The 22,306-nt window shown below is 35.3% G+C and overlaps 3 protein-coding genes across 3 annotated transcripts; all 3 read right to left on the bottom strand.

The window, feature by feature from the left end:
* Positions 1-3,032: 3,032 nt before the first annotated feature.
* LOC118713081 (olfactory receptor 5L1-like) lies at positions 3,033-3,983 on the bottom strand. The gene has a single exon (XM_036427442.1). It carries the CDS (start codon positions 3,981-3,983, stop codon positions 3,033-3,035), a length of 951 nt encoding a protein of 316 aa, XP_036283335.1.
* Positions 3,984-9,979: 5,996 nt separating this feature from the next.
* LOC118713080 (olfactory receptor 5L1-like) lies at positions 9,980-10,930 on the bottom strand. Its single transcript, XM_036427441.1, has one exon. It carries the CDS (start codon positions 10,928-10,930, stop codon positions 9,980-9,982), a length of 951 nt encoding a protein of 316 aa, XP_036283334.1.
* A 7,159-nt stretch (positions 10,931-18,089) lies between these two features.
* LOC118713078 (olfactory receptor 5L1-like) lies at positions 18,090-19,040 on the bottom strand. Its single transcript, XM_036427440.1, has one exon. The coding sequence runs from the start codon at positions 19,038-19,040 to the stop codon at positions 18,090-18,092; it is 951 nt and encodes a 316-aa protein (XP_036283333.1).
* Between the last annotated feature and the right edge of the window lie 3,266 nt (positions 19,041-22,306).

The raw sequence follows: 22,306 nt of genomic DNA, 5'->3' as shown, positions 1-22,306 counted from the left end.
GGAATGGTTCCCTATAGCTCCAATTCCATCATTAGTTATTTATGCTATACAAATAAATTAAAATTCAACTAGTACTTCATGTGGTATCAGACACATGAATAATTAATCTCTAAGGAATATCATCAGGATCTTTTTATATGCCGTAATTTGTGAAACAATTGTTAGAAAGCAAATAAGTCTCCTCCCAGATTTCATGGTGCTGTATGATATTCCATCCTAGTGTCATATGTGTGGGTCACAGATCACATTGCCATAATGAAGACACAGGAATGTTTCTCATTCATTTTAATCCCCATTTCTTAAAATATTACAAGCTCTCCTAAATTCCAGCAAGTTACAAAGACTAAAGCCACACAAATTTTAGGAAGGAAATAACCTCCTGGTCAGAAAACTATTAATTGCCACTTCTTGGGTTCTTGTTATATGTAGAATCTATTGCATATAGGTTCCCCCGTTAATCACTCCTGCCTTCCCTATGAAATACATGAGCCTGTCCCAAGCTTCTATGTCTCTGGATCTATTTTGTTCATCAGTTCATTTTGTTCATTAGATTCCACATATGAATGAGGTCATGTGGTACATACCTTTCTCTGACTGGCTTATTTTGCTTATCATAATACTCTCCAGGTCCTTCCATGCCATTGCTAATGGTAAGAGTTAGGGTTAGGGTTATGGTTAGGGTTAGGGTTTCTTTTTTACAGATGCATAGTATTATGTTGTGTAAATGTACCACAGTATTTTTAACCACTCATCCCCTGTTGGGCATTTCACTAGATCCTCAGTGTGAGGCATGCAATGTGGAGCATGCAGGAAGGTGGGCTAGATCTCTCTCATGATTGATGTTTTTTTTTTCTCTCTCTCCCTTTCCCTTTCTCTCTGAAATCAATAAAAATATATTTAAAATTAATAATGTCAGCTTAATGCTAAGAGGTTATCACTATTGTTCAATGATTAAATCTGAGCAATGAAAAAGTTTAAATTACTAGTCAAATTTTAAAATTCATGGTCAAGTCACAAATCTTTTTTTTATAAAATCAAACTTATTGTTTTTCTAACATTATGATAGACTAGAGGTTCTGTGCAAGGGATTTGTGCACTGGTAAGGGGTGTGGCCTGCAGGGATTAGCCCGCTGTGAGAGTGCTGCTCATCCTGGTCAGCTGAGTAGTTATGGACCCACCCTCTAAGCAGCTGTTCCCACTGCAGGAGTAGCTGCTCATCCTGGTCAGCCAAGTGGTGCTTCCAAGGCAAGAGCACACTGACCACCAGGGGGCAGCTCCTGGGTTGAGCATCTACCCCCCTGGTGGTCAGTGCATGTCATAGCGACAAGTCTTTCCATCCTTTAGTCTATTTGCAAAGTAGGCTTTTATTATATAAGATACTAGAGGCCCAGTGCATGAATTCATACACAAGTGGTGTTCCTTGGCCTGGCCACCAATCGGGGCCCAGCAGGTAAGGGGTTGGGGCCCCTAGAGGCTGGCGGATGGTTGGGGGTAAGGGACTGCAGGAGGTACATAAAATCAGGCACTATTCTATGCACTTTACTTTCATTGTCTTTTTGAATCCTTACATCATGAAATAGTATCATTATGATTATTACCATCCCCGTTTTGTAGGTGGAAAAAACTAAGGCTTGAAAAGGAGCATGACTTTGCCTATGCTCACTGTGTCAATCAGTGCTGGATACGTGCCATTCTGATTTTTTGTTCGTAAAGGTCGCTTAAGCATAGATAGATAGATAGATAGATAGATAGATAGATAGATAGATGAGAGAAGCTTCATTGACTAAGTAAAGATAATGTAGAAATTGACATAAACATACTAAAAGAATAAATTATCAGCAGTGCATATAAATCAGGATTGAGTGAAAAATTATAGTTTAGACCCATAAAGGAAGGATAAACAAAGGTCATTTATTTCACCAACAGTAAAAATAAAGAGCATAAAGTCTTATGTCCACCTATAAGTCACAGTAAATGTTTGATCCACAAGTTGTAAAATAAGCATGATGATAAGTAAAAAACAAAGTGATTAAAAAGGCCAAGGTCAGAAATGCTGCCCCTCATGACCATAGTTATTAAATGCATGTGTACATTTTATAAACATATATATATACACACACACACATGCACACTGAGACAGATAGAGCAATAGAGATAGAAACAGGGAACTAATTAAGTGCCATAAGTTGTTCTATGTGCTTTACACATAACATATAACTTATTATAATTTCCCCAACATTTCTGAGGAATAATTATTGTTTCTATTTTTTAAATATTACTCTCTGAAGTTCCAAAGACATTAGACACTGCAATGACAAACAACAAAAATAATGAGGGAAGTAAGCAGTGAACAGCAAACAGAATAGACACATATATGGGGGTTCTCACTCTGTGCATAAACTGACAAAGGTGATTCTTCCTTGGAAAATAAGAGGAGTTCCATTTTCAAATGAATCATACTTGCCATAATAGGTCAGAAACTATTTCTCAAGAGTTTTCCATTAATCTTATGCAGCTTTTAGAGCAAGCAAAATGTGTGTATCTTAGCAGTCCAATACCCAAAAATATTTAAAACATTTTATTTCTTAAAATCTTTCATGTTGAAAGTATTACATATGTCATCTTTTCCCCCTTGATCTCTTCTAACCAGTTCCAGCCCACCTCCCTAGGTTTCCACCACCCTGTTGTCTGTTTTCCTAAGTGATTTATATCTGCATACAATTTCTTTGGTTGATCTCTTCCCACCTTCCCTCTGAGATTCCAGTCTATTCCAGTACAAGACTCTCTAGGTCTATCCAGGCTGGTTCAAAAGATAAGAGATCCATCTTTTTTTTAGATTAAATAAAAGCAAAGACCAAAGCTGCAAATTTTGAAATGTATTCAAACAGATCCCGGTCAATTGAGAAAATAAATAAAATTGAATGTAAAAGACACATGTAAAGACCTGACCCCCGGCTGTTCTCTCTACTCTATAACACAGCAACCAACCAATTCACCCCACAATAGCCTCTATAATGGGACCCTGGGTCCTACTAAGAAAATATTCTCCAGGAAAACATTTTGGAGCTCACCACTTTTCTGATAGCTTCTTTAACATCCTTGTTCCTCACACTATAGATCAGGGGGTTCAGCATGGGAATCACTACTGTATAGAACACTGTGGCCACCTTGTCAGTATCCGCACTGGTGCCAGAACTAGGCCAGCAATAAGTGAAAAGGATTGTTCCCTGAAAGATACTGATGGCTGTGAGGTGGGAGGCACAGGTGGAAAAGGCTTTGTGCCTTCCCTCTGCAGAGTGCATCCTCAGAATAGTGATGAGAATAAACAAGTAGGAGGTGAGGATGATCACTATGGTGACGATCTCAATGCAAGTGACCACAATGAACACCATGAGTTCATTTATAGAGACATCATAGCAGGCAAGGTTCAAGATTGGGGGTAGGTCACAAAAGAAGTGGTTAATCACATTAGATTTGAAGGATGGGATCTCAAGAGCTAAACACAAGTGAATCAGAGAACACACAGTCCCACCAAGGTAGCAGCAAGACACCAGCTCCACGCAGAGCTTCCGGGACATGGTGACCATGTAGAGCAGTGGGTTACAGATGGCCACAAAGCGGTCATAGGCCATCACGGCCAGCAGGAAGAACTCAGTGATTCCATAAGCACAAAATAAATAAAACTGCACCATGCACCCCAGGAAGGAGATGGTTTTATCCTTGTTTAGCATGTTGAACAACATCTTTGGAACGATGATTGTGGAGTAGCAAAAGTCCACAAAGGACAGGTGGCTCAGGAAAAAGTACATGGGAGTGTGAAGTCGAGAACTGACCTGAATCAGCGCGATCATGCCCAGGTTGGCCAAAACCGTGACACCATAGATCAGAAGGAACAGCAGGGAGAGAAAGGCTCTCAGCTCAGGGACATCAGATAATCCAAGAAGAATGAATTCAGTCACAGTGGTGCAGTTCCCCTGCCCCATTTTCACCATCTGTCAGGTTTAGAAAACAATAAAGTTTTTTTTGTTTTTTTTTAAATAATCTTTATTGTTGAAAATATTAATGCTATCTCCATTTTTTCCCCTCCATTAACTCCCTCCACCTCTCTCCACCCCCTTTACCTCATTGTCATATTAGCTTAAGAAAAATATCACATTGATGTCAGACACAGTGAATAAAAATATCATATCAATGTCAGACACAGCATATTTGAAATATAATTAGCAGATAATTCTATATGTTCAGTGTGACAGCATATCTCCCTGATCAAATCTAAGGTATCAGCAAAAACCTGTATGATTCCCAATAGTTATCTACCACAAGAAATTGAGGTGATGAATTTACTTATGTGTTTGATGGACCATGACATAGATTCAATAATATACTTTGAAGCCACATGAGACCAACTCCTGTTTCTTGAAAAACATAATAATTTCTGTTTAAGTAAGACTGCAGCTATCGTGACCCTACATAATATACTCTAATTTTTAAGGTGAGCTTGTCAGCAGCATAAGGTTTCAGCAGGTGAGGTGCTACAGGGATTCCTTGTTGGAAAATGACAAATCTCTTTGAGATTAGTGACTTATAAACACTCTTGAAATTTGGAATTTAGGAGAATGAAAAAAAATTAATATATATAAAATTCATCATGACTTCTAACTTGTCAATTTAACAAAGTGACCTAATTTAATATAATTGTAGTGATTAATACCAATAAAGTCTCAGAAAGATATAACCCCTATATAAAATTTTCTAGAAAGCTAGTAGGTAGCATATAACCCTGACATGATATATTTATAAGAAATTTCATTCTTAGTAAGCTAAAAAAAATGTTTTAGAAGAAATGTTTAATTACATGTACAAATTGTGAAAAACTGTATCCAAAACTTTATTGCAGCATTGTTTATTATTTTGACAATGGGAAAAAATATTGTCAAAATAGTGCAATTGTTAAACTATACTATATCATATCTAAGGCAGAAAGTTGTGTTATTTAAAATTATCTTGTGGAGATGGTTACTTTTTTAAAAATTTAGTACAGTTGGTGTGTATATTTAAATTTAAATGTAATATATACTTTGGGGTATGGATACTTGTGGTAGATAGAATATGTTATCACTTTTATTTGGCTACAACCATAAAAGATAAATCCTTTACCCACATCGAGAAAGAGGTAAGTGAAAACTTTCCTAAATTCTCTCCAACAGTTGGTTGGGGGAATTATTTACAATATATGTTCTATGGGTCCCATCTACAATCAGACCAGTCCTTTAGCAATAAGTCATATGAAAGATGAAAAATTTTATTCTCTGTCCTCTTTCCTAGAGGAGTACCCATGGCTTCGTATACATAAATATAATGAAAACTGAGTGAGGAGATTCTGGACTGAGAGCATAATCTGGTATTTTATCCATATCTTGAACTAATTTTTTAAAAATGAAAACAAAATATCTTGCTGAAATCATGATTTTCTCATTACTTGACCCACCCATTGCCCCCAAAATGAATCTGAATTATTAACCCACTTCAGAGTTAAAAATGAGAAAATCAACTTGGAAGTCCTTCTTCCTAATGTTCTAGGCTAATAGTAAGAAACTAGTTTATGGTAAAACAAAAACTAAAAAACAAACAAAAAAAAAAAACTAAAAGAATTCACCTCATTTACTGAGCAGAGAGAATCTACATGTCCTGATTCCCCCATGAACAACACAAGGACACATAAATTCAACCATCATATTTAGGGTGACAATTAGGAATCTCTCAATTCCATGAGAGAAACTAGTGTGAAGAAAGTAAAAAAGAGAATGAGAGAGGGAGTGGGAGAGGGAGAGAGAGAATACCATTTGTGTTCTTTCACATACATCAACGTTTGGTGTTCCAAAGGAAATTGTTCTAATTTCACCATCAATTCTCTCTCAATACTAAAAGAGAAAAAAACATTTGAATCAGTAAGTGCACAGGTATATGGTCTGTGAAATCCTTCTCTAAATAGAAGACAGATGAGTTAAACTTACCTAGTTTATTTTCTGGAGAAATATATCCATTTCCACTTTCAAGGAATCGAAGCCTAGATCTGGCTAACAAATCTGAGTGACAGACAGTTCCTCTGTGGTGCTGGAGATGTTAGAATAAATGTAGAACACAGCAACTTATATTGTAATTGCTACCCCTGAGGAATGGGCCCCTTAAGTTCCAAATCAATTACTAATCTTTAGAGCTATAAAAATAAATTAAAATTCAACTAATACTTCATGTAGTATAAGACACATAATTAATCCCTATGGTATAGTATACAGAACATTTGTTAATGTCCTATTTTATGAAACAGTTGTTTAAAATCAAACATGTATCCTTGCAGATTTCATAGTGTTGTATGACATTCCATCCTAGTGTCATATGTGTGGGTCACAGATCACATTGCCATAATGAAATCACAGGAATGTTTCTCATTAATTCCCATTTTTATACTATTACAAAATTTCCTAAATTCAGCAAAGTACAATGACTGAAGCCACACCAGAATTCCTTTAAAATGCTAGGTAGAAGATAACCTACTGGTCAGAAAACTAAGTTTGCACTTCTTGGGCACTTGTTATATGTTAGAACCTATTCTAAATACAATATTACACAATATTGACTCATTTCAGTCGAGAGAGTAATCTTGTTTCTAGGTCTCTATTCCAAAGGAGATGATGGAGGCACAAGCACTGACTTGTAACTTGAATAAATTCTAAATACATCGCAGAAAAGGGTCTCATGCAACTCTGGTTTTTCCCCTTTGTGACAAGCCAAGACTGAGGCTGCATTTCCCTAATGCATGTCCAATGCTGGGGCCATGAACTGGGACCCTTTCAGTGATCTGTTGTGCGTGTGCGCTTCTTCTCACTGTCTACTGTCGAAGTTGGCCACTACTGGTCTGTATGTATACTGAGTGTACACGTAAACTTCTCAAAGAATGTATATAGTTACAAGGTAATTTTAAGTAAATCAATTTTATATTCTAAAATATCATACAATATTCTCCTAAACTTGACGTGTCAGAGACAACGTCCTAGGCTGAGGAAAAATTCTGGTTCTCCATTCTCACATAATCTTTCACAATTAAAAAAAAAAAAAACACCTCTCACCTGCCCATATTTCATGTGTTACCCCCATGGGCATATATGTGTGGGTCAATATAGAAATAACTTGGGATGCTGTTGGTTTGAAGGATTTCTTCAAGTTTTCTGGGTTTTCTGCAATTGAGGCACCTTAAACCCATTCTTCTTCGGTGAAATGTCTTATGCAAATGTTTTGCCTGTTTGACTTTCTATGCTCTAGTTGCAAGTGTTCTTCACATATTATAAACCTCCCGTCAGATATGTAACTTGTGCCTTTGGTTCTCATTGTGTCTATGATCCATTTTTAGTTAGTGTTTGTAAATGAAATGAAGTATAGATTTCCGTTCATCTTTTTACATAGGAATAGCCAATTACTCTTCATCATTTGTTGAAAGTAATAGCTCTGGTAGCTTTGTCCAAAAATACTTGAACATTCACCTGTTTAATTTTTAATGATCTGTGGTTTGATGTTGCCATATACATGTACCTTACACGAAGAAAAACACCATGTTTTGTAATTTGGGTATTAACTACTGTTGTTTTATTAAACAGCCTGCATTGCACAGAATAGTACAGTAGGTCCTCGGCTTACGTCAGAGATCGGTTCCTATCCCCGCTATGTAACGCGATTTTCCGCCATAAGTCAGAACCCACCTACGTAAGCATCTACACCACTCACTTGGAGCACATAACAGCAGTAATGAAGTGAAACAGTAAAAAATAAAAAAAATTAAATGAAGATAACAATTCCTGACCTTTACTTTTGGTAAATAAATAATAGAAAACATAAAGCACATATTTTCATATCCCAAAAAGATGGAACTTTTTTAAAATAAATAAATGGGAGATGGCAACATAAACACAAAACAGCCTCAGGTCAATGGTGTTGAGGTTGAACAGACCCAGAGACCTGCTCATTATAATTTGACCTTGAACACCATGGACTTCAACAGTGCAGGTTCACTAATCCCCCACATACACACACAAATGAAGGTCTCTGGCTGCAGACAGCCAACTATATGCATTGATCTGTGCCATTTTATGCAGAAAACATGAGCATCTCTAGATTGTGGTATCCACAGGGGACCTTGAACCAACAGATACTGAGGATAATTAAATTTGGGGGGGAGCCAAAGTGATATGCAAATTTTTCATTGCATGGATATAAGCACCCTTAATCCCACGTTGTTCAAAGGGCAACTGTATATTGGTTTTCTATCCAATTTTCTCTTTTACTTTCCTTTCCTCTGTGTATGTGTATGTATGTGTGATTTCTTTCTGCTTTATCTGAGCTTCTTGAATCTGGGTTTGGTGTCTTTAGTTAATTTCAGAAAACCTTTAGCTATTATCTCTACAGATATTTCCTCTGCTGGGACCTTCTCTTTTATTTCTGAGTTTTTAATTATAGTTATTCTTACTATTTGATATTGTTACCAAGTTCTTAAGTGTTTATTTTTATTCCTTGTTTTATATCTGGGTAACTTTAGATTATTCATTTTATCTTTAATTTTACTAATTCTTTCTTCATATATGTTGAAGTTACTGTTATACTCCTTAAAATATCCTTTTTTAATTAAATATTTATTGTAGAAAGTAATACATGTCCCCCCTCCTCCTGATTGAGCATTAATAGACAAGTGAATTAAAATAGTATCACATTTATATAATAAAATATTACTTGGGCATAGAATAAAAGAATAAAATATTTCTGTTTTCTACAACATAAATAGATGTAGATGGTATTGTGCTTAATGAAATTAGTCAGTCAGAGAAAAACAAACACCATATGACTTCACTTAGTATAATATAGAAATTGATATAAACATAATGAAGGTACAAATAAATTATCAATGGTATATATAAATCTGGATTGAATGAAGAAATGTGTTTTAGACACATATAGGAAGGTTAAACAAAGATCATTTCATCACAAGTAAAAATACAACAAAGAACTTAAAAAGAGGCTACAAGTTCACATATAAGTGACAGTAAACATTTGATCCAGAAAATGTAAAATAAGCATGATGATAAGAAGTAGAAGATAGCCCTTGCATGGTTTTGCTCAGTGGAAAAAGCACTGCCCTATGAACTGAAGAGCCCTGAGTTCGATTCCAGTCAAGGGCACATGCCCGGATGGCTGGCTCAGTTCCTAGTTGGAGGTATGCATGAGGGAGCTGATCAATGATTCTCTCACATCACTGATGTTTCTATATCTTGCTCCCTCTCCCTTTCTCTCTGAAGTCAAGAAAATATATATTTTTTTAAAATATAAACTGATGAAAAGGCCAAAGACAGAAATGCTGCCTTCATGACCATGGTTATTAAATGCATGCATACATTTTCTAAACCTATAAATACATGCAAACAGAGACAGGTAGACAGAGCAACAGAAACAAAAACAGAGGATTAATTAAATGCATAAATCATCCTAAGCTTTTTACACATGACCTGTCACCTAACTTTCCTAAGATTTCTCTGACATAATTATTACTAGTTCTCCATTTTTAAAATATTAGTCCCCGAAGTTTCAAAAACATTAGAAACTGCAATTAAAACAACAAATATATAATAAAGGAAGCAAGCAGTGAACAATAACAAAGAGAATACATACATATGGAAATCTCACTCTGTGCATAAACTGGCAAAGATGTACTCCTCATTGTCAAATTAGAATAATTCAATTTTGAAATGAATAGTACTTTCAATAATGGATCAGAAGGTGTGATTTTACCACAAAATATCTTTAGGCGTTTTCACAGTCCAATACCTTTTAAAATATTTTATATTGAATAAAAGCAAATGTATAGGGTGCAAATTTTGAAATATGCTCAACCCTGCACTGGTTAAGTGCAGAGACACAAATGTGAATGAAGGTCCTGCTAAGAAAATATTCTCCAGGAAACTATTTTGGAACTCACAACTTTTTTGAGAGCTTCTTTCACATCCTTGTTCCTTAGACTATATATCAGGGGGTTCAGCATGGGAATCACTACTGTGTAGAACACTGTGGCCACCTCGACATTACCTGTGCTATTGCCAGTACTGGGGCGGAAATAAGTGAAAAGGATTGTACTGTGGAAAACAACAATGGCTGTGAGGTGGGAGGCACAGGTGGAAAAGGCTTTGCGTCTTCCCTCTGCAGAACGCATCCTGAGGATGGTGATGAGAATAAACAAATAGGAGGTGAGGATGATCACAATGGTGGTGACCTCATTCAGTGAGGCCACAATGTATAGCAGCAGTTCATTCATTGAGACATCAGAGCAAGCAAGAGATAAGAGAGGGGGAAGATCACAAAAGAAATGGTTCATCACATTTGATCTGTAGGATGTGATCTCAAGAGCTAAACACAAGTGAATCAGAGAACTCATAGTCCCACCAAGGTAGCAGCAAGACACCAGCTTCACACAGAGATCCCGGGACATGGTGACCATGTAGAGCAGTGGGTTACAGATGGCCACAAAGCGGTCATAGGCCATCACAGCCAGCAGGAACACTTCACTGATTGCATAAACACAAAATAAGTAAAACTGCAACATGCATCCCAGGAAGGAGATGGCTTTGTCTTCGTTTACAATATTAGCTAGCATCTTTGGCACAATGATTGTGGAATAGCAATAATCTATAAAGGACAGATGGCTGAGGAAAAAGTACATGGGAGTGTGAAGCCGAGAGCTGACCTGGATCAGAGCAATCATCCCCACATTTCCCAAAACTGTCACTCCATATATGAGAAGGAACACTATGAAAAGAAAGACTCTCAGCTCAGGAACATCTGTTAATCCAAGAAGAATGAACTCTGTCAAAATAGTGCAATTCTCCTCCCCCATTTCCACCATATGTCTAGACGAAAAACCAAATGATAAGTTTTGCATTGCTTCTAGAAAGAGAAGAAAGGAGACAAAAAGCAGGCATATAATTTTAGAAAATATAACAGTAATGTCTATGGAGCAGTGTATTTCTGAGATATAACAGAAACAATATTGCACATAATAAAAAATATTTTCTGGGTGGTCCCACTGATCAAAATTGACTTAAATATTACCAGAACCATTGAATGATTCCAACCTTTCTTGATTACAGTAGAGTAAGATGATGGATAAAAATTCAGTAGTTCCATGGATTTCAAAACAGATTCAATGTTCACTTCAAAGACACGAAGAAATTATCTCCTGTTATCTGACAAAATGTAAATTCTGTCAACCAAGTAATACTTAGTGTGGCTCTATAAAATATATACTTTTCTTTAATTAAATATATCATGAATATAAATTTTAAGCAAAGTTCTTCACAATTCTATTTTTTAGGTTTGTGGCTCATAAAAAGCCTTTAAATTTTGAATTATGAAAAAAGAAAATTAAAATATACACTGAAAATTATCATTTTAGCAAAGTGGTTTAATCAGTTATAATACCAATGACCAATGCTATTAAAGACTCAAGAAGATGGAACTTGTCTTAAATTTTTCTGGACTATAATTAGGCTGCATATATTAGAAGACTTAACCCTAATAACAATAAAAACTATCTTATACTGTAATGGGAGATTTTAATAAGATATATTAATCTCATTGACAAAATTGTGAAAACCTACATCCAAAGCTACATTGCAGCATTGTTTATAATATTAACAATCAGAAAATGTAATTGTGAAAAAGAGCTATTGTTAAACTATGGAGCATCATATCTAGGGTAGAAGGCTATTGTGCTATTTGAAATTATGTTTTGGAGATGGTTCATTTTTAAAAGATGGATACTAAAAAATATGGTGTATACAAGTAAACAGAAATGAAGATATACCTGTCAAGCTATGAATACATGTGATAAATATTTTAAATGTTATCACAGTAATTAGACTATAATCGAAAGGTTAATTCTTTATACACATTTTTAAAAAGGGTTAAGTGAAGAATTTTCCCAGATTCTCTGAAGTACTTGGTTGTGAAAGTGGTTACATTTGTGTATTCTATATAAATTAGATCTACCTTTCAGACCTATTCTTAAAGGAAAGGCATAAGAAATTAAATAATCTTATTCTTATACCCATGATGTGATACACATAACTGTAATGAAAACTGAGTGAAGATATTCTGGACAGAAAACATAACCTGGTATTTTACCTATATCTTGAGTTAATTTTAAAATGAAAGCATATCACCTTCCAAAAGTCATGGTTTTCTCATTACTTGACAAAACAAACAAAAAACCACCAGAATTATTTGCCCACTTAATGGTTAAATCAAGAAAATTAACTTGGAAAAAGATCTTCCTATGTTCTAGTAGGCTGATAATAAGAAACTATTTTATGGTAAACTGAAATAAATCTTAAAGACCTCATTTAATGAACAGCCATAATCCTCATGTCCTGACAATCTGTCCATGACCAACTCTCAGGCACATCAATTCAACCTTCAGAATATAGGGTAAGAAAAGGATGGTGGTTACCAGAGGGAAGGAGACGGAGGGCAGTAAAGGGCGAAGAGGGTCAAATATATGGTGACAGAAGATCTGACATTGGGTGGTGAGCACATGATGCAATATACAGATAGTGTATCACAGAAACGTACACTTGAAACCTATGTAATGCTATTAACCAAGGTCATCCAAATAAAGGTAATTAAAAATAATTAGAGCTGAAACCAGTTTGGCTCAGTGGATAGAGCCTCGGCCTGCGGAATGAAAGGTCCCAGATTCAATTCTGGTCAAGGGCATGTACCTTGGTTGTGGGCACATCCCCAGTAGGGGGTGTGCAAGAGGCAACTGATCGCTGTTTCTCTCTCATCTATGTTTCTAACTCTCTATTCCTCTCTCTTCCTCTCTGTAAAAAATCAATAAGATAAATTTTTTAAAAAATAACAATAATTAGAAAAGTCACTCTATTAATATAAAAAAAAGAATAAGGGAGTTCCTCCACGGTGATATATTTTAGATTCCATGACAAAAATTGGTGTGAAACAAAGTAGAAAGGGAGGAGAGAGAGAGAGAGAGAGAGAGCGAGAGAGAGAGAGACTAACATTTGTTTACTCTGTATTCTTCATTCACATCAACATTTGGTGTTCCAGAGGAAATTATTCTCATTTCACCATCAACTGTCTCTCAATACTAAAAGACAAAAGCATTTGAAACCGGAAGTATACATGAATATGGTCTGTTAAATCATTCTCTAATTAGCAGACAAAAGAGTTAGATATATCTTTAAAATAATGTTTTCAGGGAAATCATGTCCATCTTCATTTTCAAGTAACCAGAGCCGAGTGGTAGCGAACAAACCTGAGTGCCAGACATTTCCTCCCTGGTGCTGGAGATGTTAGGACAAGTGTGGTACACAGTTAGAGACTTGTACGTAATTTAAGCTCCCAGGGAAGGGTCCCTCAAGTTGCAAATCAATTATTAATTTATATGGTATAACAAAATATGTAAAAATTAAACTAAGACAATGTATGGTGTAACATATAATGATTAATCTCTATGGAATGCCATCAAGAGATTTGTTTTTTAAATTATCCCCATTTGGGAAAAACCTGTTTACAACCAAAGTGCCTCTTTCTAGATATTATGGTGCATTACACTCTTACACACTGGTATCATATAGTTGGGTCACAGCCTATTATTGCCATAACAACACAAATATTTCATATAAATTCTCCCTTTCTTATGACATTATAAAATCTCCTAAATTCCTGTGGGGCACATTGACTAAAACGATAGCAGAATTCTTTAAATACCATAAAAGCAATGAACCTATTGGTCAGAAAACTATATAATAGTTTACATTTATTAAGCACTTATGTGCTAGAAATTTTTCTAATTATTACACAATATTCATTCCTCGTGATGATAATCAATAAAAGGATGTATAAGAGGTTGAAGAATATTAGCTTGCTTTTTGAAATTGTGAAAGCAAAAGAAAGAAAATATATTCATGTTCTCTTTTATGCTTCCTTTCTATCAACTACTGATCAGTATAAATATATTATCAATTCTTCTGGCCGCTTAACTAAGGGTATATCTGTTTTCTTCATTGCCACTATTATTTTTTTTCTTTTTTATACTCAACTGCCTGACAAAATTCAATTAAGGAAGCATCCATTTTGAAGAAGAATGAACACATCAACCACACAAATATATAAAGAGTCAGGCCACCTTGCTCCACTAGGCTCCTTTGTCTTAGAGAAGTTAATTGATTTCAATAACTGACCATGAGAGCTACGTTTTCTTTCTCTTCCTGTGTTTTGCATACCCACTCTATGTTTTAAATTCAATATTAAATGTAAACCCACACACTTTACAAAGTGTTCTCTCCAATATTTCCAGTACCCAACTAGCACCATATAGTTATTGCAATAACTATTATTGACTATATTCTCTATGTTGTCCTTTATATCCCTGTGACTATTTTTAACTACCAATATGTACACTTTCAATCCTCACTGGAGGATATGTTTTTATTCATTTTAGAGACAGAGGAAGGAGAGAGAGAGAGAGAGAGAGAGAGAGAGAGAGAGAGAGAGAGAGAGAGAGAGAGAGAGAGAGAGAGAGAGAGAAACATTGATCAGTTGCCTCCCCATAGATTTCCTGACTGGGACCTTTTGGTTGGATGGGATGGCTCTTCACCCAAATGAGCCACCCAGCCAGGGACATGGATTATTTTTTATAGTCATAACTAGAAGTGGGTGCTTTGGCATCTAGAGCCCATGGATGCTACTTAACATCCTACACAGCAACTGATACACTCCACAAGTAAATTATTATGTTGACTGCTGAAAATCATTTCTCCAAATGTAATGGTTCTTGCATTTCGTATTTACTGTTTTACTTAGTTTCCTTCTATGGTGTGTGTGTGTGTGTGTGTGTGTGTGTGTGTGCCCCACTCATTCTGATTGGTGTTATCTGAGACTCTTGAACCTGTGGTTTGGTGTCTTTTATTAATTTTAGATAACTCTTAGCCATTATCTCTACATATACTTCCTCTGCCCTTACATCATTCTATTTTACTTCTGAGTTTTCAAATAGAGTTATTTAGACTGTTTGATAGTCATACAGCTTAAATACTTTCCTTTGTTTCTGCACTTTTTTTCCTCTACGTGTAATTTTGAATATTTTCTGTTGATCAATCTGCATGTTCACTAATACTTTCCTTGAGTGTGTTAAGGCTACTGCTGTGCCCATATTTATCTCTGGTGGTTTGTTTGTTTGTTTTTTATTTCTAGCAAATTGAGTTTTCATGACTTAGTTGAAATTCCTTATTTATTTATACATGTTGATAACTTTCACTCTAGTACCCATAGAATTATATTAGATAGCATGTCTGATATCTCTAACATCTAAGTCATTTTCCAAATCTGAGTCTGCTAATGTCTTTGATTCCCTGTAACCAGTCATTTTCTCCTGCTCATTTGTGCTATGTCTATAGCTTTTAAATGCATATCATGTGAAGGTTAATAAAGACTCAAGTAAAATTAAATGGCATTTTGCCTGAAAATAATTTCTATATTTTGCTTAGCATCAAGTATAGTTTTGTTAATAATACAATTACCTCTGTGTTCCACAAACTTCAAATTCATCTATTACTACCTTATTTGATGGTGGGAGTTGGTTTGCCAGAGATTCTCAAAATGTAGCCCATCCTAAGGTTTAGGTCTTCTCTTTGCATATGGACCTCTCCCTGGATTCTTTCCCCTCTCCTAGCAATAAATTCTGCTACTGGTAACTCTATTCTTTTGTTAGCTGGTTACCCAGTAAGCTCAACTATCTGATGGGTTCTCCATAAAGTTTTTAAGCTTACAGAATATCTAACTTTTTGCATGATAACATAAGAAGCAAATTTCTTTCTAACCTACTATCTTTTAAACTTCAGCTAAAAGTCTGATTACATTGGTGTAAACAACATTCAACTAAGTATAATTGCAATACGTTTTTTATTTGTCATTTAGAATAATACTAGAGATATTTTAAAACTTCTCTGAATCTGAGAAAGTAAATTTTTCTACTGACTACATATTAATTCCATTTTAAAATAAATATTACCAGAAATATGATTATATATATATTAAATTATTAAAATGAACATTGTTAAAAAATGCTCATGAAAATGTATAATAAATTATGCTTTTCATGTAGTCTACCACCAGTATATCCTCAAATATAGCAATATGATAATAGGAATGCATAATAAATACTAGTTCAAACTCTGTTACAATTCATATTATATTGGAAAGGACAGTTTTTAATTACAATTATTCTTACTGTTTCCACAGCCAGATCCTCCTATCACTGTCCATACCTATATAAAATATGATAAGTATCTCAACATAATAAAGGCCATATATGACAAGCCTATAGCCAACATCATTCTCAGTGATGAAAACTGAAAGCATTTTCTATAAGATCAGGGGAAAAAAAACTGGATCTACTCTAGCCAATTCTACTCAACATAAGACTGAGAGTTCTAGCCAGGGCAAGGACAATAAATATAAAGAAAAATAAATACATGTCAATCTAATGCAACTCTGTAAAATAGTTAAAATTAAATATGACTCAAGTACAAAAAATAATGTGAAATCTGATGATCCATGTATTTTAAATTAATTGTGATGGAAATAAAACCTATGGTATACACTGAAAATAATAGGTTTTTCTTTTTTCAAGTTAAATTTATAATGAATTTTTTATGTCAACTAAAACCTGAACCAACATATAGATTTCAAAATTTGATTCATTTAAGAGACACATGAGTAAAAAATTAAATAACACCAATATAAATCATGTTCTGCAAGGCAGGTGTAAGAGGTGCCAAAGAAAATTCTAAGTCTTAAATGATAGAATGGAATAAGATGAAATGTTACACTTGTGTTTATTGAAAAGTGTAGTGCTTCTGTGGTTGAAATCTCAATCAACTTTATTTTGTCACTAACTCTAATACATTGGTCAGAGCACTTAAACTATACATTTTCATTTACTGAGAATAAAAGTTTATTTGTACCTCTAAATTTATGAAAATATAATCATCCTACACCAAGATAGAGAAAAATACATGAAAACGTTTTAAACATGAGTTTTTCATAGATTCCAATCAAGAGTAATATAACTTTTTTGCTATTTTTTACATTATTGTTCCAGATAACTTAAAATTAAGTTAGTGACAATATACAAAGGAAGGTAGCTTATTTGGAAATATTTAAAATATTTTGGTTATCATTGTATATGTAAATATTTAGAAAATTTTGATAATATTTTAATTTATCATTGTACGTTTAAAATTATATAATCATACTTTCATGAACCCATATAAGACTGTTGTCTGGTTTTCATTTTACACACACAAATATAACCAGAATTTTTCCTCCCAATAAGTTTCTGAACAATTTTAAAATTTTATCCAAATACAAACAGTGCAGGACAAAAAAAAAAAAAAGAAGAAGAAGAAAATATAAGGAATTCAAGTAAAATTGATGATGGAATTTAAAAAGATGTACATGGTTACAGAATTTTAAAAATTAGATACCTGTGTGTATGAGGGCATATTCAGTAAATATGATTACTACTAGAGAAAAGTGAATCCTCCCTAATATACATAATAATCTAGATTTGTTATTTCTTTTTTTAGATTGTCATTGAAATTGGCATTTAATTTAAAACAGCATTCCAACCCAAGGAAAGCAATTAGCTCTCAATAATTACAACAAATACACTCAATTATTTAATGAAGACTGCCTAGAGAGTCTGGGTGAAAAGAACTGATATATATTTGTGGTCAAGCTGCTATGTATATTAATTATACATTTTGCTGGTTGTCAGGTAATCAAAAGTAAGTATAAAGAGAAGTGAACCAAAATGACTCACTCATAAAGACCTACTCCCTGGCTGTGAAGAGGAGAGCTGACCTGGATCAGTGCAATCATCCCCATATTTCCCAGCAGCCCACCGATTCAGCACAGCAGCCCAACGATTCATCCCTCTACCAGCCTCCCCTATGGGACCCTGAGTCCTACTAAGAAAATGTTCTCAGAGAAAATATTTTGGAGCGCACCATTTTTCTGAGAGCTTCTTTAACGTCTTTGTTCCTTACACTATAGATCAGAGGGTTCAGCATGGGAATCACTACTGTGTAGAACACTGTGGCCACCTTGTCAGTATCTGTACTATCGCCAGTACTGGGCCGGCAATAAGTGAAAAGGATTGTACCATGAAAAACAACAATGGCTGTGAGGTGGGAGGCACAGGTGGAAAAAGCTTTGTATCTTCCCTCTGCAGAGTGCATCTTGAGGATGGTGATGAGAATAAACAAATAGGAGGTGAGGATGATGACAATGGTTATTATCTCATTGAAAGTAGCTACAATGTATAGGAGCAGTTCATTCATAAAGACATCAGTGCACGCAAGAGATAAGAGAGGGGGCAGATCACAAAAGAAATGGTTTATCACATTTGATCTGTAGGATGGGATCTGAAGAGCTAAACACAAGTGAATCAGAGAACACACAGTCCCACCGAGGTAGCAGCAAGACACCAGCTCCACACAGAGATCCCGGGACATGGTGACCATGTAGAGCAGTGGGTTACAGATGGCCACAAAGCGGTCATAGGCCATCATGGCCAGCAGGAAGACCTCAGTTACCACACACGTGCAAAACAAGTAGAATTGCACAGCACATCCCAGGAAGGAGATGGCTTTGTCTTCATTTACAATATTAGCTAGCATCTTTGGCACAATGATTGTGGAGTAACAGAAATCTACAAAAGACAGGTGGCTGAGGAAAAAGTACATAGGAGTGTGAAGGCGAGAGCTGACCTGAATCAGTGCAATCATGCCCAGGTTTCCCAAAACCGTGACTCCATAAATCAGAAGGAACACCATGAAAAGAAAGACTGTCAGCTCAGGGACATCAGATAATCCAAGAAGAATGAACTCTGTCGCGCTGGTACAGTTTTCCTTGCCCATGTCCCCACTTCTTTGGAGTTGGAGAAAAATATTAAGTTATTCTCCATATCATGATCCCAAATTCAGTTTTGACTGTCTCCTAAAAAAAAGACATGAGAATAACTAGATAGTTAATTTTTTCTGCAAATGGGACATGTCTCTTGTGAAGTTTAGAAAATGCCCAAACATTGTATCTTACAAATGCATAGAGCTCACAATTTCATTCACAGATCACACAAAAGCATTCATATCCATAGAGTCAGTGTGAGTCCTTACACTGGTCCTATATAATTTTGGGCCTGGACAGGAATCATTGTAAGACATCCAATATTATTTAATTAGCCATTTTGTTTTATAAAATTTCAATCCATTTTTCCTGCTGACTTTTTAGTCAATACTGGGAAAATTGGGATCCCAGGAAATAATTTTTTAATTATTATACTGTTTACCACTGAAATGCTGAGAGGAATGCTTAATTAAAATTGCTAAACCACAAGTGTTGTTTTTACCAATATGTTTTAGAAGGCAAAAGTAGCTTTTATGCATTTTTCTATGAAATTAGTATAGTAATATTGTTAATTAGATATTTAATATCAGCCATTATTTAGTGAATTTATACACTTGGATTCAAACTTCCTGCAACTATGACTCTGAAGCCTTATAATGACCTATTTGACAAATGAATTCACTGCTTTAAATTTATTTGAAGAATTAATCAAAAATGTGAATATGAAATTATTAATAAGAATACTTGCTGCCACACTGCAGCATTATTGATGATAGTCAAACTTAGAAATACAGTGTCGAGTAGGATGGAAATGGTCAGAGTTATGGTACCTGCATATTATGGAAAAGTACAAAGCTATTAAAATTATATTTTTTAATAACTTAATGACTTTAAAATGACTATACTAAAATGTCAAGTTATAAAATAATAAGCCATATTTCACAGATATATGTGTATGCATAATTTTTAAATTGCATATGTAAGCCTCACAACATATATAAAATGTAAATATTTTATCCCAATTGTTACTTTAAACACACAATATAGAAACTTGCCTGAATTCTTAAAAAATATGTTGTGAGATTGACTCAAGAAGAATGGTGTGATTTTTTTAAAATATATTTTTGTTGATTTCAGAGAAAAAAAAGGAGAGGGAAAGAGAGATAGAAACATCACTGATGAGAGAATCATTGATTAGCTGCCTCCTGCAAGCCCCACAATGGGTATTGAGCTCACAAGCTGAGGATATGTCCTGACATGGAATTGAATCATGACCTCCTAGTTCCATGGTCTGCAAACTGTAGCTCGAGAGCCACATGCGGCTCTTTGACCCCTTGAGAGTGGCTTTTCCACAAAATACCATGGCCTTGGCAAGTCTATTTTGAAGAAGTGGCGTTAGAAGAATTTAAGTTTAAAAATTTTGGCTCTCAAAAGAAATTTCAATTGTTGTACTGTTGATATTTGGCTCTGTTGACTAATGAGTTTGCCGAGCACTGTAAGTTCATAGGTTGATTCTCAACCACTAAGCCACACTGGCTGAGCAGAAAGGTATGATTTTTTACTAAGGGATGGATACATTCAAGGCCTTTGACATATAGAAGATGCCAACAGAGGGTGAGGACACCCTCATTTATTCTCTCTCTCCTGACCTTGGGGCGATACATGCATTCCTGTAGAGGCACCAGGTAATTACTCCTGGAAGAAAGAGAATCTAAACTGAAACCCAAGACAACCAAGTATTGTTCTCATTCTTCAAATGACTTCTAAGAAATAAAGTATATGTGCCTTAAGAAATCCCAATTTAAAAACAAATAGTAATTTTGATAATATGGTTTTCTTTCTTCAGTGGCCAGTAAAAGTGAGTTGTCTTTTTCTGAGTTCAAAGTAGTACATAATTTTGAAAAACCTTTGGAAAATGTTTTCAAGTCTAAAGATGCTCAAGGCAAAAACCCAATGTGAAGACATTTTTCACCAAATATTTAATCACCAACTCCTGTATGATCATTTTTATTATAATTATACTTTTTTATTAGGCATCATCTAGGAATGTAGTATTCCACAAAAATGATTTATAAAAAGAAAAATCAGGCTGCTGGTTACATATGGAACTGGTTACATATAGGTTCTTAATCAGCAGTGATTTGTATTCCCATGGGACATTTGTCAATGTCTGAAGACATCATTTGCTGTCACAATAGGGAGGGTGCTATCTAGCAAGTAGAGACTTGAGATGTGGCTAAATAACCTATGATATACACAACTGCCTTCCCCATCCCCCATCCCCCAACACGCACATACCAACAACAGATGCAAATATCAAAATATGGAGAGACAGTTCAAAATGTTTGCACATGGCCAAAGCAATCCCTCCCCTTTGTGCTTCAGAGGGGGTTCAGCTGCCTGTGCCCCGCCATAAGCAGTCCTCAGGGCCCTTGCTGCCACTCAGCCTCAGAGGGACCATCAGGAGGGTCTCCATGCAATTTTTACCAGGTTTCCTGGATGGCATTAGTGAGAGTAGGAGGATGAAAGGAGAGAAATCAAGCATTCTTTCCAATTTGTTTACACTCTCCCTTTTGCACTAAAAGCTGTTACAAGATCTTTGGTTCTGCGATTCAAATTGTTCCCATTTCTTACCGAGATTGTAATAGACAGAGAAAATATTTTCACAAAGGTGCTCAAAATATGACATTTCTTGAGACACTAATTAAGAAAGAGGTAAGTTCAGGTTTTAAAAAATATGACTAATACTACTGCCCTCCTTTGCAATTCTTTCTTCTATTAAATGAGGCTTTAATAAGTTACCTCGAGGAGAAAATAAAAAGCTTCCAGATCCCAGAAAATAACATGTAAATCCACTCCCAAAACACTGAGTGTATAGTCCAACCAACCAACCTGTGGGACAGGCATTGCTTGCCCTGTTTCTGAAGGTGTTATGGTGGGAAATATTATAGGCTTTATGGCGTGTGTGTGTGTGTGTGTGTGTGTGTGTGTGTGTGTGTGTGTCCCTGGGGCCCATGTTCCTTAAGCTTCCCTAAATAATTGTTGATCTCTGTGGGACATCAACAAGTTATCAGGAAAACACCACCATCTTGGGACTCAAATCAGTAATAACATCCATGAAATATTAACAGGGGGAAAACTATCCCAAGTTGGTATATATTGCTATATTCCAATATGATGCCTTGAGAGCTCAGGGTGAATTTTAGGGTGTTGTATGCTTCATCCAAGCATTGATCTAAAGAGCAAAATAAATAAAAACAGACTCACAAATATAGAGAAC

The sequence above is a fragment of the Pipistrellus kuhlii genome, unplaced genomic scaffold (assembly GCF_014108245.1).
Source record: "Pipistrellus kuhlii isolate mPipKuh1 unplaced genomic scaffold, mPipKuh1.p scaffold_m20_p_9, whole genome shotgun sequence".
NCBI lineage: Eukaryota > Metazoa > Chordata > Mammalia > Chiroptera > Vespertilionidae > Pipistrellus > Pipistrellus kuhlii.
This window is presented reverse-complemented; position numbering and strand designations above follow the sequence as displayed.